This window comes from Rhinopithecus bieti, unplaced genomic scaffold, assembly GCF_001698545.2.
Source record: "Rhinopithecus bieti isolate Rb0 unplaced genomic scaffold, ASM169854v2 scaffold_6380, whole genome shotgun sequence".
In the NCBI taxonomy this organism is placed as follows: Eukaryota; Metazoa; Chordata; class Mammalia; order Primates; family Cercopithecidae; genus Rhinopithecus; species Rhinopithecus bieti.
This window is the reverse complement of record NW_016806642.1, coordinates 7,731,604-7,750,142: the sequence shown is the minus strand read 5'-3', so window position 1 is coordinate 7,750,142 and position 18,539 is coordinate 7,731,604. Positions and strand designations below refer to the sequence as shown.

At 40.0% G+C, this 18,539-nt stretch overlaps 1 protein-coding gene across 6 annotated transcripts in view; it reads left to right on the top strand.

Moving 5' to 3' along the window:
- PATJ (PATJ crumbs cell polarity complex component) overlaps nucleotides 1-18,539 on the top strand; it is a 441,042-nt gene that overhangs the window by 32,120 nt on the left and 390,383 nt on the right. For all 6 annotated transcript variants that reach the window (XM_017877225.1, XM_017877223.1, XM_017877224.1 and 3 more), the window contains exons 7-8: nucleotides 3,664-3,792; nucleotides 16,132-16,350. In XM_017877225.1, the coding sequence (XP_017732714.1) occupies nucleotides 3,664-3,792; nucleotides 16,132-16,350 (348 nt within the window). The remainder of the gene's footprint in view (nucleotides 1-3,663; nucleotides 3,793-16,131; nucleotides 16,351-18,539) is intronic.

The following is an 18,539-nucleotide window of genomic DNA, read 5'->3' as shown; positions in this document are numbered from 1 at the left end:
TTTTTTTTGAGATGGAGTTTCTCTCTAGTTGCCCAGGCTATAGTGCAGTGGCCAGATGTTGGCTCACTGCAACCTCCGCCTCCTGGATTCAAGTGATTCTCCTGCCTCAGCCTCCCGAGTAGCTGAGACAACAGGTGCCCACCATCACTCTCATTTTTTTTTTTTTTTGTATTTTTAGTAGAGATGGGGTTTCATCGTGTTGGCCAGGCTGGTCTTGAACTCCTGCCCTCGGGTGATCCACCTGCCTCGGCCTCTCAAAGTGCTAGGATTACAGGTGTGAGCCACTGTGCCTGGCCCATTTTACTTTTCATAGTTAAAAAAGATGATCATATCTCTGAGTGCAGCATTAATATGTTTAAACAAGATGTTTCATGAAGGTTTTTTTTTCTCTTTTCAATGTCCTGTGAGTCTCTTTGTTGAAGATTATTATTTAATATGGAGGCCAAATTGAAGTATTAGGTGTAATTTATTTAGTGATGGAGAGTCTTGTGTTCCTTGGTGATGTAGCCAATTAATTGAGAGTTTCTATTAGAGATTTACTGTTGAGTGTTTAAAGTAAGATTTGATTATTTATTTGAAAATAAAATTTTGAAACTTATGAGGGGATTTATGACCAGATTATTGATATTGCAAAATTATAGCAGGCTTTTTTCATGTAAAGACACATATGGAACAATTTTAAAGAATAAAAGTATATGTCTCTTTTGGGAACCCTTGAACTTGCTTTTTAACGTTTTACAGATTTTGGCTTGCATTGTCAGAATGCAAGCTAATAAATCTTATTTTCTTATAACACTAAGTGCTAGCTGATTTATTTAATTTTTATTCATTGGGACAAAAGAAAAAATAAGACTGTCTCAGTACAATACAAGGTCACAACAAAAATTAATGTATAGGAATTTTCTCTATTGTAATCAGCAATATTTATACAGCAGAATTTACATAATAAATACAGTGAATAAAGTGGGGAATTGTTTAACGTATAAAGAACAAGGGCTTTGGAGTCAGGCTTGGATGCATTCAAGTCCATTTCTCCCATATCCTAGTGGTGTCATACCAGGCAGATTCCTGTACCTCATGCCTTCCTTTGAAGGTATGATGTCTAGTTCTCAGAGATGTTGTTAGGCTGAATGAGAAGGCATGTGAAGCACTAAGCACTGTGCCTAGTGCTGCATACATGTTCTGTGAATATTGGCTGCTATCAGCTAATATTAAGTCAGGCATATTATTTTAGCAAACTTTCTTGTTTCCCAGATAGTAGATGTTCTAGACATGAATTTATTAATCTCAATATTGCTTTGTTTTTTTTTGAGATGGATTCTTGCTTTGTCACCCAAGCTGGAGTGCAGTGGTGTGATCTTGGCTCACTGCAACCTCTACCTCCCCGGTTCAAGTGATTCTCCTGCCTCAGCTTCCTTAGTAGCTGGGTTACAGGCACGTGCCAACATACCCGGCTAACTTTTTCATACTTTTAGTAGAGATGGGGTCTCACCATGTTGGCCAGGCTTGTCTCAAATTCCTGACCTCGTGATCTGCCCACCTCGGCTTTCCAAAGTGCTGGGATTACAGGCTTTAGTCACTGTACCCAGCCCTCCAATAATGCTTTTTATTTAAGACTGCATAGTTGCCGGGCGTGGTGGCTCAAGCCTGTAATCCCAGCACTTTGGGAGGCCGAGATGGGCGGATCACGAGGTCAGGAGATCGAGACCATACTGGCTAACATGGTGAAACCCCGTCTCTACTAAAAAATACAAAAAAACTAGCCGGGCAAGGTGGCGGGCGCCTGTAGTCCCAGCTACTCGGGAGGCTGAGGCAGGAGAATGGCGTGAACCTGGGAGGCAGAGCTTGCAGTGAGCTGAGATCCGGCCACTGCACTCCAGCCTGGGCGACAGAGCAAGACTCCGTCTCAAAAAAAAAAAAAAAAAAAAGACTGCATAGTAACTTTGCAATTTAGTATAATAGAAAAACTGGATGGGTATGATGGTTCACACCTGTAATCCCAGAACTCTGGGAGGCCTAGGTAGGAGGGTCACTTGAGACCAGGAGTTTGAGACCAGCCTGAGGAACATAGTCAAACCCCACCACTATGGCCAGGCACAGTGACTCAAGCCTGTAATCCCAGCACTTTGGGAGGCCAAGGTGGGCGGATCACCTGAGGTCAGGAGTTTGAGACCAGCCTGGTCCACATGGTGAAACCCTGTCTCTACTAAAAATATAAAAATTAGCCGAGTGTGGTGGCACATGCTTGTAATCCCAGCTAGTCGGGAGACTGAGGCAGGAGAATTGCTTGAATCTGGCAGGTAGAGGTTGCAGTGAGCTGAGATTATGCCACTGCACTCCTGCCTGGGTGACAGAGTAAGGCTCTGTCTCCAAAAAACAAAAAACAAAAACATCCCACCTCGACCAAAGATTACAAAATTAGCTAGGCATAGTGGTACATGCCTGTAGTCCCAGCTATTTGGGAGGCTGAGGTTAGAGGATGGATGATCCCAGGAGTTTGAGGCTGACATGAGCTCTCATCATGCATTGCACTCTAACCTGGGTAACAGAGTGAGACCTTTTCTCTAACAAAAAGAAAGAAAGAAAGAGAGAGAGAGAGAGAGAGAGAGAGAGAGAGAGAGAGAGAGAGAGAGACGGACGGAGGGAGGGAGGGAGGGAGGGGAGAGAGAGAGAGAGAAAGAAGGAAGGAAGGAAGGTAGGAAGGAAGGAAAGAAAGAAGAAAAGAAAGAAAAGAAAGGAAAGAAAAGAAAGAAAGAAAGACTAAGTAATGAGTATGCCCTAATGATCTTGAGAGGGAGGATGTTGTTCTGCAGTTGGATTATGTGAAGTAATGCCCATTTCTCATAGAAACCTGCTAGTCAGAGGGGAAATGCTTATGTCTTTTAGTCTGATTTGTATAGTCCTATTGCTAATATCTTCAGTGGGGCCTACCTTTCCTCTCCCTCATAAGAGTCTCCTGAATTAGTCTCTCCACTTTGTGTCCTACTACCATTTTAGATTCTTCTCATTGCTGCAAGATGAATTTTCTTAAACCACTTCTTTGGTTCTGTCATTTATCTTCTAAAACCTTTAACTATTTCCACTTGATTACCCAGTTAAATCCAACCCTTTGACCGTATCTTTCATCCATTGTGTTATCTGGCCTAGCTTTGCCCTTATATTTTCTTTTTGCTTGAATGTCTTCCTTTGTAGTGCAACTTAAATGCCCCTTTTCCTTGAAGTTTTCTGTAATTCTTCATTGGTTTTGACTTCATGTTCTTCCTTTCCTGTAAAAAGTCTTTATAATATTTTGTGATTCTCTTTGAAGCAGACATGTATTTACTGGTCCCTACTATGTGCTGGGCACTGTGCTGGATATCCAGTGTAGAGTGAGGAGTGAGGAATGTTTCCTGTGCTCTTAGGGCTAGTGCCTTATGATCCAATATTCTGCCTTGTATTTTAATTATTTGTGTTTTACTTTCTCTCTACTGGATTATAAGATCCCTATGGTCAGGGACCATCTGATTATCTCCATCTGTATGTCTTAGCCTGTAGAACATTGCCTTGATTAATTGTATGAATGTTCAGTTTGTTGCAATGTTACTTTGGTAATGATTGTATTAGAAAGCTAAGAATCTGTGAGTATTACTGATCCTGTGACTCTTACGTGCCATTAATTTGTAGGTTTGTTGGGGCCATGTTGAAGAGGTTGAGCTCATTAATGATGGCTCCGGACTAGGTTTTGGTATAGTTGGAGGAAAAACAAGTGGCGTGGTTGTGAGGACTATAGTTCCTGGAGGATTAGCAGATCGAGTAAGTCAACCTTCCTTGTTATCATTTTGGTTTTATAAAATTTAAGTTGTATGAATTGAAATGTAATTTTATAACATGAGTTACCAGGATATATGACTTAATAACTAGAATTTAAGTATAGCTTAAAAATGGTTTATTCTGTAAGTATTATTAGTATACATGCTGTCTTATTTTAAACAGTTCCTAAATCAACATTTTTGGGGTTTGTTTTGCTTATAATTGACATGCTTCATGATTCCATCAGAGGACAATTTTTTTTTAATTGAAAAGCGTTGTTAATGAATATTGCATTTTGAACATCTGTATTATTTTCCTCTAATGTGTCTTTCAATGGCCTAAATGTTAAAATCAGAAGATAATAGTGATTATAAACGTTTGTCCCAATATCATACATGGTAAATTTCACTTGAATTAAAATTTATGGCCTTATAAGTTAAATGACTACCTTTCATTGTTTAGCAGTGCTTAAACTGAAAGTGGGCTATTAAAAAAACTGGCAACTGTTTCTGCTTAATTTTATATTGAAGAAATGTTAATTACTACATTTAGTTTTTAGAAATTAGTTTAGAAATTTGACTCTGAAGCCATTTAATAATAAGCCCATATTATATAGAATAGCCATGATAAATCAGAAATAACTTTAGTTATTCCCATAATCAGAATGATATGTAAAATTTCACTGATTATTGCCCAGTTACATATAAATTTATTCCTTCTAATAGACATACGTAAGTAAAAATGAGCTTGCCATGCAAATGCAGCTTCAAGGCAAGTTCCTTGGCTCTTCATTTCTGATCACGATTGCTTCACCTTATGCAGCTTGTGGAGCCGTTGATGTTCCTCTCATCATTTCAGCACCTAAGAGTATTTATTTAGAACAGCAGTTGTCAAAGTTTGGTTGTGGGCCTCTGGAGGGCTCTGAGAGCCTTGCAGGTGGTCTATGAGATCCAAACAGCTTTTACAGTAATACCACGACGTTATTATCCCTTTCACCCTGTTAACATTTGTACTGATGATACAAAAGCAGCTGCAGGCTAAAACTGCTGGTGCCTTGGTGCAAAACAAGGCAGTGGCCACAAACTATTATAGTAATCATTTCATTCTTTTCTGCCATGTGCTTGCAACAAAAAAGAAAAAAATGCCGTTTCAATTGAAGTTTTTTTATGATGCAGTAAAATGATTAATTTTAGTAAATTTTGACCATTTAGTGCGTGTCTTTTGAATATTGTCAAAATGGGAAGTATTATGTAGCATTCTTGCTATGTACTGAAGTATGATGGTTGTCTTAAGGAAAGTCATTTGCGAGGTGAATCTGCTACTTTTTTATGTGGAACAGCATTTTATTTTATAAAATAACTGCAGAAAATTATGTTTATCCAGACTTGGGTATTTGGAAGATGTTTTCTTGAGAATGGATGATGTGAACCTGTTATTTTAAGGAAAACAACTGACACTGTTAGCAACAATAAAATTTGAGCTTAAGCAAAAAGTAGAATTTTGGAAAATTTGTATTTTACCATGAGCTTGACATTTCCCTAATATTTAAAAGCTTTCTAAGGCTGGGCGTGGTGGTTCATGCCTGTAATCCCAGCACTTTGGGAGGCCAAGGTGGGAGGATCTCTTGAGCCCAGGAGTTCGATACCAGCCTTGGCAATGTGGCAAAAACCTGTCTCTATAAAAGACACGAAAGTTAGCTGGGCATGGTGCTACTTGGGAGGCTGAGGTGGGAGGAGGTGGAGGCTGCTTTGAGCTGAGATTGTGGCAATGAACTCCATCCAGCCTGGGCGACAGAGTATGACCCTGTCTGAAGAAAAAAAATAAAAAGAAAAGAAAAGTAAAGGCATTTCTGATTAGATTGTTGATTGATATTAATCAATATGATTGTCTTGATATTATATGATGAAATATGTCAGTACTTGGAAGGTCTGCATAACTGTGAATTGGTATTTTCTTTTCTTCTCCTCTTTTTTTTTTTTTTTGAGCAGAGTCTTGCTCTGTTGCCTAGGCTAGAGTGCACTGACATGATCCTATCTTACTGCAGCCTCGACCTCCCAGGCTCAAGCAGTCCTCCTACCTCAGTCTCCTGAGTAGCTGGTATTACAGGCCTGTACCACCAAGCTAGGCTAATTTATTTTTATTTTTATTTTTTTGAGACAGGGTCTCACTCTGTCACCCAGGCTGGACTGCAGTGGTGCGATCTCGGCTGACTGCAGCCTCTCTCTGGGGCTCAAGTGATCCCCCACCTCAGCTTCTGGAGTAGCTGGGACTACAGACACAGGCCACCATGCCTGGCTAATTTTTGTGTTTTTTTGTAGAGACGGGGTTTCACTATGTTGCCCAGGCTGATTTCAAATTCCAGAGCTCAAGCAATCCTCCTGCCTTGCCCTCCCAAGGTGCTGGAATTACAGGTGTGAGCCATTGCACCTGCCTGGCCTTATTTTTATTTTTTGTAGAGACAGTCTCACTTTGTTTCCCGGGCTGGTCTTGAACTCCTGGCCTGAAGTGATCCTCCCGCTTAGGCCTTCCAAAGTGCTGGGATTGTAGGTATGAGCCACCATATTCAGCCTCAATATTTTGTGAAGACCAGTATGTGATATGACAAAGTAATATGTAGCTAAATGATCCTCTCGAAAATCAAGATAGATCAGTCGATTTCAATAGTGTCTGAAAGTTTGTTGATATAGTTCCAGATTCTACATTGTAACTGTATAAGAAACCACCACTTGCCAAGTTTTGGTGTGTTATCAAAGAATAGGCTGAAAGGACTATTATAATATCCGTCCCCTTTCCAACTATATATCTGATTGAGGGCAGATATTCTTCATATACTTCATATACTTCATCCAAAACGATATATTGTAACACATTGAATGCAGAAGCAAATGAGTCCAGCTGTTTTCTTTTAAGCCAGATATTAAAGAGATTTGTAAAAATATTAAACAGTCCCACTCATCTATCTATCTATCTATCTATCTATCTATCTATCTATCTATCTATCTATGTAAGATTTGATGACTTGCTAGGAGGATTCACAGAACTCAGCATACAGTTGTACCCATAGCTATATTTATTACAGTGAAGAATACAAAGCAAAATCAACGTGGAAAAGGTTGCGTAAGGTGGAGACTGGAGGAAACCAAGCACAAGCTTCCATGAGTCCTCTCCCTGTGGAGTCATATAGGACACACACACACACATATATATATATATATATATATATATAGGCAAGAGTGGGACTGTTTAATATTTTTAATTTAATTTAATATATATACTATATAATTTAATATATAATAAATATATATATTATATATATATATATATATTTTGAGATGGAGTCTTGCTCTGTTCAGCCCAGGCTAGAGTGCAGTGGTGCAATCTTGGCTCACCAGAACCTCTGCCTCCCAGGTTCAAGTGATTCTCCTACCTCAGGCTCCCGAATAGCTGGAACTACAGGTGTGTGCAACCATGCCTGGCTAATTTTTGCATTTTTAGTAGAGATGGGTTTTCACTATGTTGGCCAGGCTGGTCTCGAACTCCTGACCTCGTGATCCACCCGCCTCAGCCTCCCAAAGTGCTAGGATTACAGGTGTGAGCCACCACGCCTGGCCAATATTTTTTGTTTTGGAAAATATAGCTCTTTTAAAAATATATACACAATATACATAAATATTGATAAAAATTAACATTAAATATTACATATTAAAAAATTCCTCAGTACCAATTTTTGCATGTGTATACGTTTGTGAATTCATCTTTACCAGATTTCTCCAGAGAAACAGAACCAATAGGATATGTGTGTGATTATTTTAAAAAAGAGATTATTTTTAAAAATTGGCTCATGCCATGGTGGGGGCTGGCAAGTCCAAAATTTGTAGGGAAGGCAAGGAGGCTGGAAACCCAGACAAGAGTTGATGTTGTAGTCTTGTGTTTGAGATCTATAGGGCAGGCCAGCAGAATGTCTCAGGAAGCTCTGTTACATTCTTGAGGCAGAATTTCTTCTCTAGGAAATCTCAGTTTTTGTTTGTGAATTCTTCAGCTGATTGGATGAGACTCACCTACATCATTGAGGGTAATCTTCCTTTACTTAAAGTCAATTGTTTGTATATGCTAATCACATTTACAAAGTACCTTTGCAGCAACATCTAGATTAGTGATGACCAAAACAGTCAGCACCACAGCCGAGCCAAGATGACACATATAATTTAACTGTTATCCATTACCACAATCAAGGTAATGAGCGTATTCATTACTCCCAGCCGATTCCTGTACTACTTTGTAATTCCTATCCCTCCATCCTTAATAATTTTTAAGAGTGTAAAGGAGTTCTGTCTTTATCCATTTAGTGTTGCTATAAGGAAATATCTGAGGATAGGTAATTTAAAATAAAAGAGGTTTATTTAGCTTATAGTTCTGCTGGCTGGAAAATTGGGCATCTGGGGAAAGCCTCAGGCTGCTTCCATGGTGGAAGATGGAGAGCCAGTGTGTGCAGAGATCACGTGGGCAGCGAGGAAGCTGGGGCGGAGAGACGGAGGAGGGGGGCAACTCTCTTTTTAACAATCGGAGTGAGAATTCACTGCACTGAGTAAACTCACTGCAGAGAACTCAGAGCAAGAACTCACTGCACCAAGCCATTCATGAGGGATTCACTCCCATGACCCAAACACCTCCCACTGGGCCTCACCTCTACCAGTGGGGATGAGATTTCAACATGAGGTTTGGGGGGACAACCATCCAAATTGTAGCAAGTCCTGAGACCAGAATGTTTGAGAATGTTCATTTTATAAACCTTTAAAACACATCTGTGCCTGGGTGTGGTGGCTCATGCCTGTAATCCCAACACTTTGGGAGGCTGAGCCGGGCGGATCACTTGAGGTCAGGAGTTTGGGACCAGCCTGGCCAACATGGTGAAACACTGTCTCTACTAAAAATACAAAAAAATTAGCCGGGTGCGGAGGTGCATGCCTGTAATCCCAGCTACTTAGGAGGCTGAGGCACGAGAATTGCTTGAACCTTGGAGGCAGAGGTTGCAGTGAGCCAAGATCATGCCACTGCACTCCAGCCTGGGTGATAGGGGAAGACTGTCTCAAAACAAACAAACAAACAAACAGAAACCACACACATCTGTGGCACAACACAATATTCTTTAAGGATTCTTTAAAAAATTTTTTTATAACCTAGAAAGAATAAAATATTGCAGAAAAATTTGGGATGCCTTTCTTTGTATTCCCTCCCTCCTCCTGCCTCTGCCTTAGAAATTTTAATAGGTTTTTTTGTTGGAGTGGCATTTTTTTTCCCGAAATGCAAAGTGGAGTGGTTATTGTGCAAAACAAAGGGTCAAGTAAATTTAAACAAAGTCCGATAGGTTTCTTTACTGTAAGAATTTTCTTAGCTTTTAAAATGCTAACATGCTTTATGAATTTTCACAAGAGTAAGATGTGCAGAGTTTCCCAGATTAATCCCATTGAGGCATTGTTGGAAAAAGCCCAAGTCTGATTTTCGCCCTTTACTGGAAGGGATCGTCACTATTTCAGATCATCAAAGAGGAGGTAGAGGGTATGCTTGTCATAGGGTCATAAGAGCTCAATGAGAAGCAAGTACTTATGCCAGACATTGTTATCTGCTTAATGTACATTATTCTCATGTAACCTTCAAAACACTCTTAGAAGTTTTATTCCCAAATTGTAGATATGGAAACCATTAAGAAATTGCCCAAGGTTACAGCAGCTAGGTGAGCCACAGAGTCAGGATTGAGCCCATATCTGTTTGATTCTGAAGTCTGAGCTTTGTCGTTAGAATTTATCCAAAGTTAATCCTAGTGTTTTCCTTTTCCTGATATACACCTGTGCACAGTTGTTCACATCTATCAACAGGGAGTAGCCAGCTCTAGGAACAACAGAGCTATTGTCTCTTCTAGGGCATATGGTAAGGCCTAGTCATAGGGGACAGAGCAGTATTCACTTCTCCTTTCTTCTCATGTCAGCTGATGGCAGATAAAATCTCTTCAGCCTTCTTGCTATAACCAATTTATCTCCTTCCTCAGCCTGGCCTCATTTGTTGCTTATTACCAGTCAATGTTATGCTTGCTGTAACTCATGAAATGACTTAAGCTGCAGCACCCTCAGGCTCTAGGCTGTGGCACAAGACATGGTATACACCCTCCCTATTATCTACCTTTGGAGAAATTCGTCTCAACACACCTACATCCAAATTAGCCTCTGAAAGGAAAGAGCATAGGATTATAGTGTGTGAGCTTTAGAATCAGACAGATGAAGGCTTGAATTCTGGATCCACCTCTCACCCTTGGCTTAATTCCATGTTTCTAAAATGGTCCCCAAGACACCAGATTTGATGACTTGCTAGGAGGATTCACAGAACTCAGCATGCAGTTGTACCCACAGCTATATTTATTACAGTGAAGAATACAAAGCAAAATCAACATGGAAAAGCTTGCATAAGGTAGAGCCTGGAGGAAACCAGGCACAAGCTTCCACGAGTCTTCTCCCTGTGGAGTCATATAGGACACACTTAAATCTTCCAGTGGTCAATTGTGACCACACATCTGAAACGTCTGCCATGGAAGCCCATCAGAGACTCTGCCAAAACATAGGGTTATTACTGGATGCTGGTCACAGAGGCACACACTGTGTAGCATATACTGAAGACCTAGACTTGCAGAAGAATGCAGGTGTTCACACTTTAGGCACCTTGAGCCATTTTTACCAGGGAATGGTGAGACCCCTCACAGAATCTAAGCTCCCAGGTGTTAGCCAAGGGCTCACCTTGTAAGAAGGCCTTTCCAAGGAAAGTTAATGCTTTTTATTTTTTGGCAGGAGATAATTTTGCTTGCCTTAAATAAAAGTCTGTGTGAAAATTCAGTGTTAATCAATGTAACATGCTTAGCACAATGCCTCTTAGTTCCCAAAATGCTTATAACCCAATGAGAGACAAATTTATTCTCATTTTGCTTAAGAAGGATCTGAGACTTAGGTAAGATAAACAACTGACCTTTGGCCATACAACTTGACCAAAGTAGAGCTAGGATTTGAACTTGGGTGCATCTGACTCCAAAGCCCTTACTTGTCTTTCTGTTGTGTCCTGCCACTAATGATGTAAAAGAAATGAAGTAGAAAATAGCATTTATTTATGTAAAAAAATTGATTGATTTATAGAAATCTTTTAAGAAACATTATTGAGATCTAGTTACAATGTCCAATCAGTTAATATAATCGGGCCAATTCCATGGATAGGGAAATTATATGATATTAAAAGGGTAGCTAAAAGGCCTATCTCTCTGTAAGCCTCAGAGCCTCTCCAAAATTCACAGTGCTTGAAACACTCACCTTGAGAACATTCTATCAGTTGTAGCAAGAGTTAAACATCTTTTGGGAGGTACTTTTGTTTTGTTTTGTGTGACATTGATAATGGGCAGGTGTAAAACCCTTGAAGTGCAGAAACCTATTTCATGTGATCTGAGGAAGTTCTAGGGCAATCAGGTGTACTGGGATACCTCGTTGTCTTCAGAACACAGCCTATTTAAAGGTTGTCATACATTATTGACATTTTGGTATGAAGCAGTTAAAATATGAGTCTATTGACTAGCCAGTAACCTAATACTACGAAGGAATGGAACCAAGCAAGGGTTTGAGGGTGGATGTGGATGGACTTTGACAGACTTTTCAGTGTAGAGTAAAGAAGGCCCAGCTTGAGGTCACTAAATGGTTGGTTAGTCCCAAGCAATTTTGCTTTGAGTGATTCTATAAACAGATGTTTTCTTTATCTTTAAAAATCAGTTAATGAGTGCTCTGGGAATTTGAGTAGGATAGGATAGTTTCTTTAATTCCTTTAGGGAAAAAATGTTTATTTTGTTTTATAAAGTTACGCTTTTCTATCAATGACATGTTGCCTTTTGATTGAAGACCAATAATAAAATTGGCCTGGAATCAAACATAGTTATTATTTCATTTTCTCAGTTGTGGAAGTATTTGGTACCTTTTTTTTTTTTTTCCTAAATAGAGACAGAGTCTTGCGTCTGTCATTGGCTATGGCTGCGAGTGGTGGTGATCCTAGCTCACTGCAGCTTCCACCTCACCTGACTTCAAGCGCAAGTCGCCAAAGTGTTGGGATTACAGGTGTGAGCCATGGGTACCTGGACTCATTTTTTAGTTTTTGAAGAAACAAATTTGATTTCTTCTTTTGTAGCTCAGGTCTGAATTACTATAGGTTTTAAAAATTTTTTTAAATTATCATACACAACAGCATATCAGAGAAGTTAAAATGCAAAGTAATGTGGGTTTTTTTTTTTAGCCTAAAGTTGCTGCTTTTTTTTTTTGTTTTTTTGAGACAGTGTCTTTCTCTGTTGCTCAGGCTGGAGTGCAGTGGTGTGATTTTGGCTCACTGCATCCTCCACCTCCCAGGTTCAAGTCTTGTGCCTCAGCCTCCCATGTAGCTGGGATCAGAGGTGCTCACCACCACTCCCAGCTAATTTTTGTGTTTTTAGTAGATATGGGGTTTCACTATGTTGGCCAGGCTGGTCTGGCGACAGAGTGAGACTCCGTCTCAAACAAAACAAAACAAAACAAAACAAAACTCTTGACCTCAGGTGATGTGCCAGCCTCGGCCTCCCAAAGTGCTGGGATTACTGGTGTACATTCACTGTAAGTGTGTGATACCCCTGTTGCATCAGCTATTTTAATTTTTCTGCCTTTTACACTATCTTCGCCAATATGCATAATTTTTTTCTCTTTTGAAAGAATCTATGGATTAATAAAACTTTTATATGTGAATGTTTGAGTAGCACGCTGTGTACTTGAATCTTGGCACAGCTATTCGTTGGTTTTCATTGATTGACGATTTCTGTTAAAGAACAAAAGGGACTTTTTGTTTCCTCACACAGAAGACAGGTTATGGAAGGAGAATGTTGATCAGAAAATATCAATAAAATGCAGACTGGGGCTGCTGGACTTAGACAAGGTAGCTGTCATTTTGGTGACTTTCTGTCAATCTAATGACTATTTTTGTGCTTATGAATTCTTTAGAACACCTGCTTTTCTGCAGGAAGAAAATGTTTGACTTTCAGTGACAGATGCAAATTATCGACATCATTTTAAATTAAGAGTTGAGGTAAAATAGAAGAAAACTAATGCCTAGGAAGTGACTAAAAATATACTTTATGATAAAATGTCCTTCTCTGGCCAAGCCAAGGATGAAAACACTTATTAGACATTTTTTTTTTAAATTTTTGATCAAGGCATAATTCTGTTGAAGAATAGTTTGATTTACAGAGGCAACTTTACCTTTATTTTTCATCAGGACCACTGACTTTCTCTTAAGTAGTTGCTTATTTTGTTTCAAGTCTGTTGCATGGATGAAAACAGAATATCAAATTATCACTATTAAAGTAGAAATCCAGCAATTCTTCATTCCTTTTTTCATAACAATATCCTCCTTGCATCTGTTTCCATTTTCTAAGTCTTTCCAGATGTTTCTGAATTAAATTGCATTTCTGCTGCACCACTTCTCTTCACTTCCAGTCCCTTCTAGTGGCTTCTGCAGCATTTACAACAAAGCACAGAGCTTTGTACGCATTATTTCAATCTAAAGCATTCCTTCATTTAGGTTCCTGTAAAATTGGCGAAAAGGAAGGATGGAGAATAGACGTTTCAGTCTAAAGGTGTTTTAGAAAAACTTCTACCTTCAGAATCTCATCTTTAGCTTGCAGGTGGTGCCACCTGGAACTAGGAGTTTGAAGCTTAGAACCGGATTAACCCAATAGTCATTGCTCTGTTCTCAAGCTTTCTCTCCATGTTGCAGAATATCTATTTTTCATCTTCATTTCATTCAAACTTTTTGAGAGTTATAGGCAGTTTCTTGGAGAATAGGAAAGCAGTACATTTACTATCTACTAGCAGCCTTTGCGTGTAGGAGATTGACTTGCTACAGTAATGTTACTCTGGAGATATTGAAGTATAAGGCAAATAACTGGATGAGAGTAGTCTTAGTGAGCAACTTGGATTCAGCTTTGGTTCAACCTTTTTATCAGCTTTGTGACCTTGGTCAAGTCAGTCAAACTTTTTGTATCTCAGTTTTCTCATTTGATAGTTGTCCTTCTCTAAGTGAGATGGTACATGAAAGTGATTTTGAACCTGTAAGGTGCTCTGCATGTATAAGTTTAAATAAAGCTAGCTGTGTTAACATTGTGGTATCTTTAATGTGCTATAATTAAGATAAGTAGGGTGAATTCAAAGTTTCTGACTAAACAAATTTAGGAAAATTTTGTAAAATTAGCTGTTTCAAAATTTATCGAAGAAGGGAAATGAACATTTTGAACAGATACTCATTTTGATAAATTATTTACCTTCTGTGTATGAAATATACATGTAAAAGAATGTATATAATATCTGTGCACGTTCTAAATGATAATTAAACAATAATTATTTGCAAGACCAACTTGGGCAACAGAGTGGGACTCCATCTCAACAAAACAAAACAATAATTACCAGTGTATAATACATACCACCTAGCTTAAGAAATATAACATTATGTATCTTTTCTTTAAACTCATCTGGAATCTTGACTTTATTTATTTATTTTATTTTTATTTTTTATGAGATAAGAGTCTAGCTCTGGGTCGCCTAAGCTGGAGTGCAGTGACGTGATCTTGGCTCACTGCAACCTCCGCATCCCAGGTTCAAGCGATTCGCATGCCTCAGCCTCCCGAGTAGTTGAGATTATAGGTGTGTGCCATCACACCTGGCTAATTTTTGTATTTTTAGTAGAGACGGGGTTTCTCCATGTTGGCCAGGCTGGTCTCGAACTCTTGGCCTCAAGTGATCCACCTACCTTGGCCTCCCAAAGTGCTGGGATTACAGGTGTGAGCCACTATGCTGGCAGAATCATGACTTTAAATACCTCCTATGTGCTGATGACCCACAAGGTTTTTTTTTTTTTTAACCTCTCCCCAACTCCCAAATTTAAATGCGTAGTCTGGATTTCTCTACTGAACTTCAGATTTGTGTATCTGGCTGTATACCTGTTACCTCCACTTGAATGTCTAATAGGTATCTAAGACAACAGTTCTGAAACTGAACTCCTGATTTCCACCTCACCCATCTGTCCCTCTGTAGTCTTCATCTCAGTTCATGGCAACTCTATCTTTCCAGTTGCTCAGGCTAAAAACTTGGGAGTTTTGACCCTTTTCCTGCCTCATAGCCCATATAGAAGCTATCTGCAGATCCTATTGACAGTTTATTAAAAATATATCTTGGCCAGGCATGGTGGCTCACGCCTGTAATCCAAGCACTTTGAGAGGCTGAGGTGGGTGGATCATGAGGTCAGGAGTTTGAGACCAGCATGACATGGTGAAACCCCGTCTCTACTAAAAATACAAAAATTAGCTGAGCGTGGTGGTGCGCACCTGTAATCCCAGCTATTCAGGAGGCTGAGGCAGGAGAATCCCTTGAACCCCAGAGACGGAGGTTGCAGTGAGCTGAGATTGCGCCATTGCCCTCCAGGCTGGGTGACAGAGCGCGAGATTCTGATTAAAAAAAAAACAAAACAAAAAACTATCTCTCTCTCTCTCTCTCTCTCTCTCTCTCTCTATCTATCTATCTATCTGGAATCTCACTTCTGAACACCCCAACTGTGAACCACACCCAAGCTATTGTGGATTATTGCTAAGGCCTCCCAACTCGTATTTTTGCTTCTCTCGTTTCCTCTTCTGTAGTTTATTTTAAGCACAGAAGCTTGAATTCTGTTGTTAAAGTCAGTCAGGTAATGTCACTCCTCTGTTTCAAAATCCTACTCAATGCCTTCTCTTCCCAATCATGCAAAGAAGATGTCCTATACTGTCTGACTCCGTGAACTCTCCCATCTCTTAGATTACTCTTTTTTTTCCTCATTTTCTTGTAGCCGCACTGGCATCTTTCTATTCCTCAAACATGTCACTGAGGATGTTGGTTTTCAAGTTCCCAGCTTTATGCTGGAGGCTTCTGTTCTGACCTTTCCTTCTTGAGGTTCTGGCCTTTCTGTCCTTTTCCTTGCACACATGGCCATTAACACCCAACTCTAGGCCATTAGGCATGAGCTTATACCCTCAAGCAAAGCCTTTTTTATATTACTGGTTACTTTTCTCATTTTGAGCCTTTCCTTTGTGTTCTACGTGAAATTCCTTTACTCTCGCCATTTCAGCGAGTTATTAACAGTACTCCATTTTATTCAGCATTTTAGGTGGCTTCTTTGTCAGCCATTTTGCCAGAGCCAAAAATCTGATGAACTGTTACTAACTAGTGAAGTTAGAGCATTGATTTCTTGAAATAATTTTGTCTTTTTCTTGGATTGAAGGATGGAAGACTCCAGACAGGGGACCACATCTTGAAGATTGGTGGCACAAACGTGCAGGGAATGACCAGCGAGCAAGTTGCACAAGTTCTAAGGAACTGTGGGAATTCAGTCAGGATGCTGGTTGCTAGAGATCCAGCTGGTGACATTTCAATCACCCCTCCTGCCCCTGCAGCCTTACCTGTTGCCCTGCCTACTGTAGCCAGCAAGGGCCCTGGTTCTGTGAGTTATACATATCATTCTTTCATCTTAAACCAAAGCCTGGGTGTGACACACTGTAAGATAAGAAATTCTTTCAACTTGAAGCACCACATTGGTGTGAGTTGCGCACTCACCAGTGAAACAGGAAAATAAAAAGACTCATTTGGAGACATTAGATATGTTGGTTTTCTATTTTGCTGTTTCTCAGGGTTAAGTCATTCAACCTCCCTTAGCATCAGTGACTTATTTATAAATTGAAGAATAATGATACTTGCCTTGTCTATTTCACTGGGCTGGTGAGGAGACATCCAGGTGGTGGAGAGAAAACTGTTAACACTGGCTGATGTGTGACAATTATCACTGGTAGCCACAGGCTGGCTAAAGGGAATGGATATCAATAATAATATTTATTATACTAATTATTTTAGTTATGTAATAATAATAGTTATTTTTAATTCTCAAACACCTGGAATTGTTCAGGTCATCTGAAGTCTTCACAGTAATTCTGCCAGATAGTCCTTATTGTACATTTAATAGATGAGGAAAATAAAGTCAAACATCATGTTAAAGACTTTATAGGGAGTAAGTTGCAAAACTGGAATTTGAATTTACATCTTTCTGGTCCATTCCAAGCTCCTTCCCACTATCTCAACACAGGCTTTTAGTGAAGACATAATAAAGTAAAAGCAAAGAAATGGGTTTTTTGTTTGTTTGTTTGTTTTGTTTTGTTTTTGAGATGGAGTTTCGCTCTTATTGCCCAGGCTGGAGTGCAGTGGCATGATCTCGGCTCACCACAACCTCCACCTCCCAGGTTCAAGCGATTCTCCTGCCTCAGCCTCCCAAGTAGCTGGGATTACAGGCATGCACCACCACGCCTGGCTAATTTTGTATTTTTAGTAGAGATGGAGTTTCTCCATGTTGGTCAGGCTGGTCTTGAACTTCCGACCTCAGGTGATCTGCCCACCTTGGCCTCCCAAAGTGCTGGGATTACAGGCGTGAGCCACCATGACTGGCCAGAAATAGGTGTTAAAGGGGGGGTCCAGGAGGAAGAGGAAAGAAAAGAGAAATGGGCCGGACGCGGTGGCTCATGCCTCTAATCCCAGCACTTTGGGAGTCCAAGGTGGGTGCATCACCTGAGGTCAGGAGTTCAAGACCAGCCTGGCCAACATGGCAAAACCCAATCTCTACTAAAAATACAAAAATTAGCCAGATGTGGTGCACACCTGTAGTCCCGGATTCTCCAGCTGAGTCACTTCAACTGAGGAGGCAGAGGTTGCAGTGAGCTGAGATTGCGTCACTGCACTCCAGCCTGGGCAATAGGACAAGACTCTGTTAAAAAAAAGAAAGAAACAAACAAAAACAAAAGGAAAGAGAAATGATTATGGTGGGAAAAGGGTGGAAGGCCACTGATTATCATCACCTGAGATGTCATTCTGTGTATTCTGGGAAGTTGTTGCCTTTCTCTACTTGGAACTGTATGAGTGGAAGTTTTCTATTTGAAATATCAGAACCTTTAAAAAGTTTCTCCAGCTGGGCTCGGTGGCTCACGCCTGTAATTCCAGCACTTTGGGAGACTAAGGCGGGTGGATCACATGAGGCCAGGAGTTCGAGACCAGCCTGGCCAACATGGTGAAACCCAACTCTACTAAAAATACAAAGATTAGCCAGGAGTGGTGGCACACGCTTGTAATCCCAGCTACTTAGGAGACTGAGGCAGGAGAATCACTTGAACCCGGGAGGTGGAAGTTGCAGTGAGCCGAGATCCTGCCACTGCACTCTAGCCTGGGTGACAGAGTAAGACTCTGTCTCAAAAAAAAAAATAGTTTCTCCAAATTGTGGTTACATTTTCTTTTTTCTCTATTACTCTAGTTCCCTGGAGCCTTCTACTTTGTAGTGAGAGACAGATGTGGATATGTGATAAGTGAAAACTTGATCGAATCAATTATTTACTTTCTCATGTTAATGTTTTGAATTAAAAGCAATGTATTATGTATTTAGACACCTTACTCATTTACAGAATAGTTTAAAAGACGAGTATTGAAAATAAGTTTTAGGGTCAGATGCAGTAACTCACACCTGTAGTCCCAGCTACCTGGAAGGCTGAAGGGGTAGGATTGCTTGAGGCCAGGAGTTTGAGGTTGCAATAAGCTGTGATTGCTGCATTGCACTCCTGCTTGGGTGACAGAGCAAGATTCTGTCTCTGGAAAAAA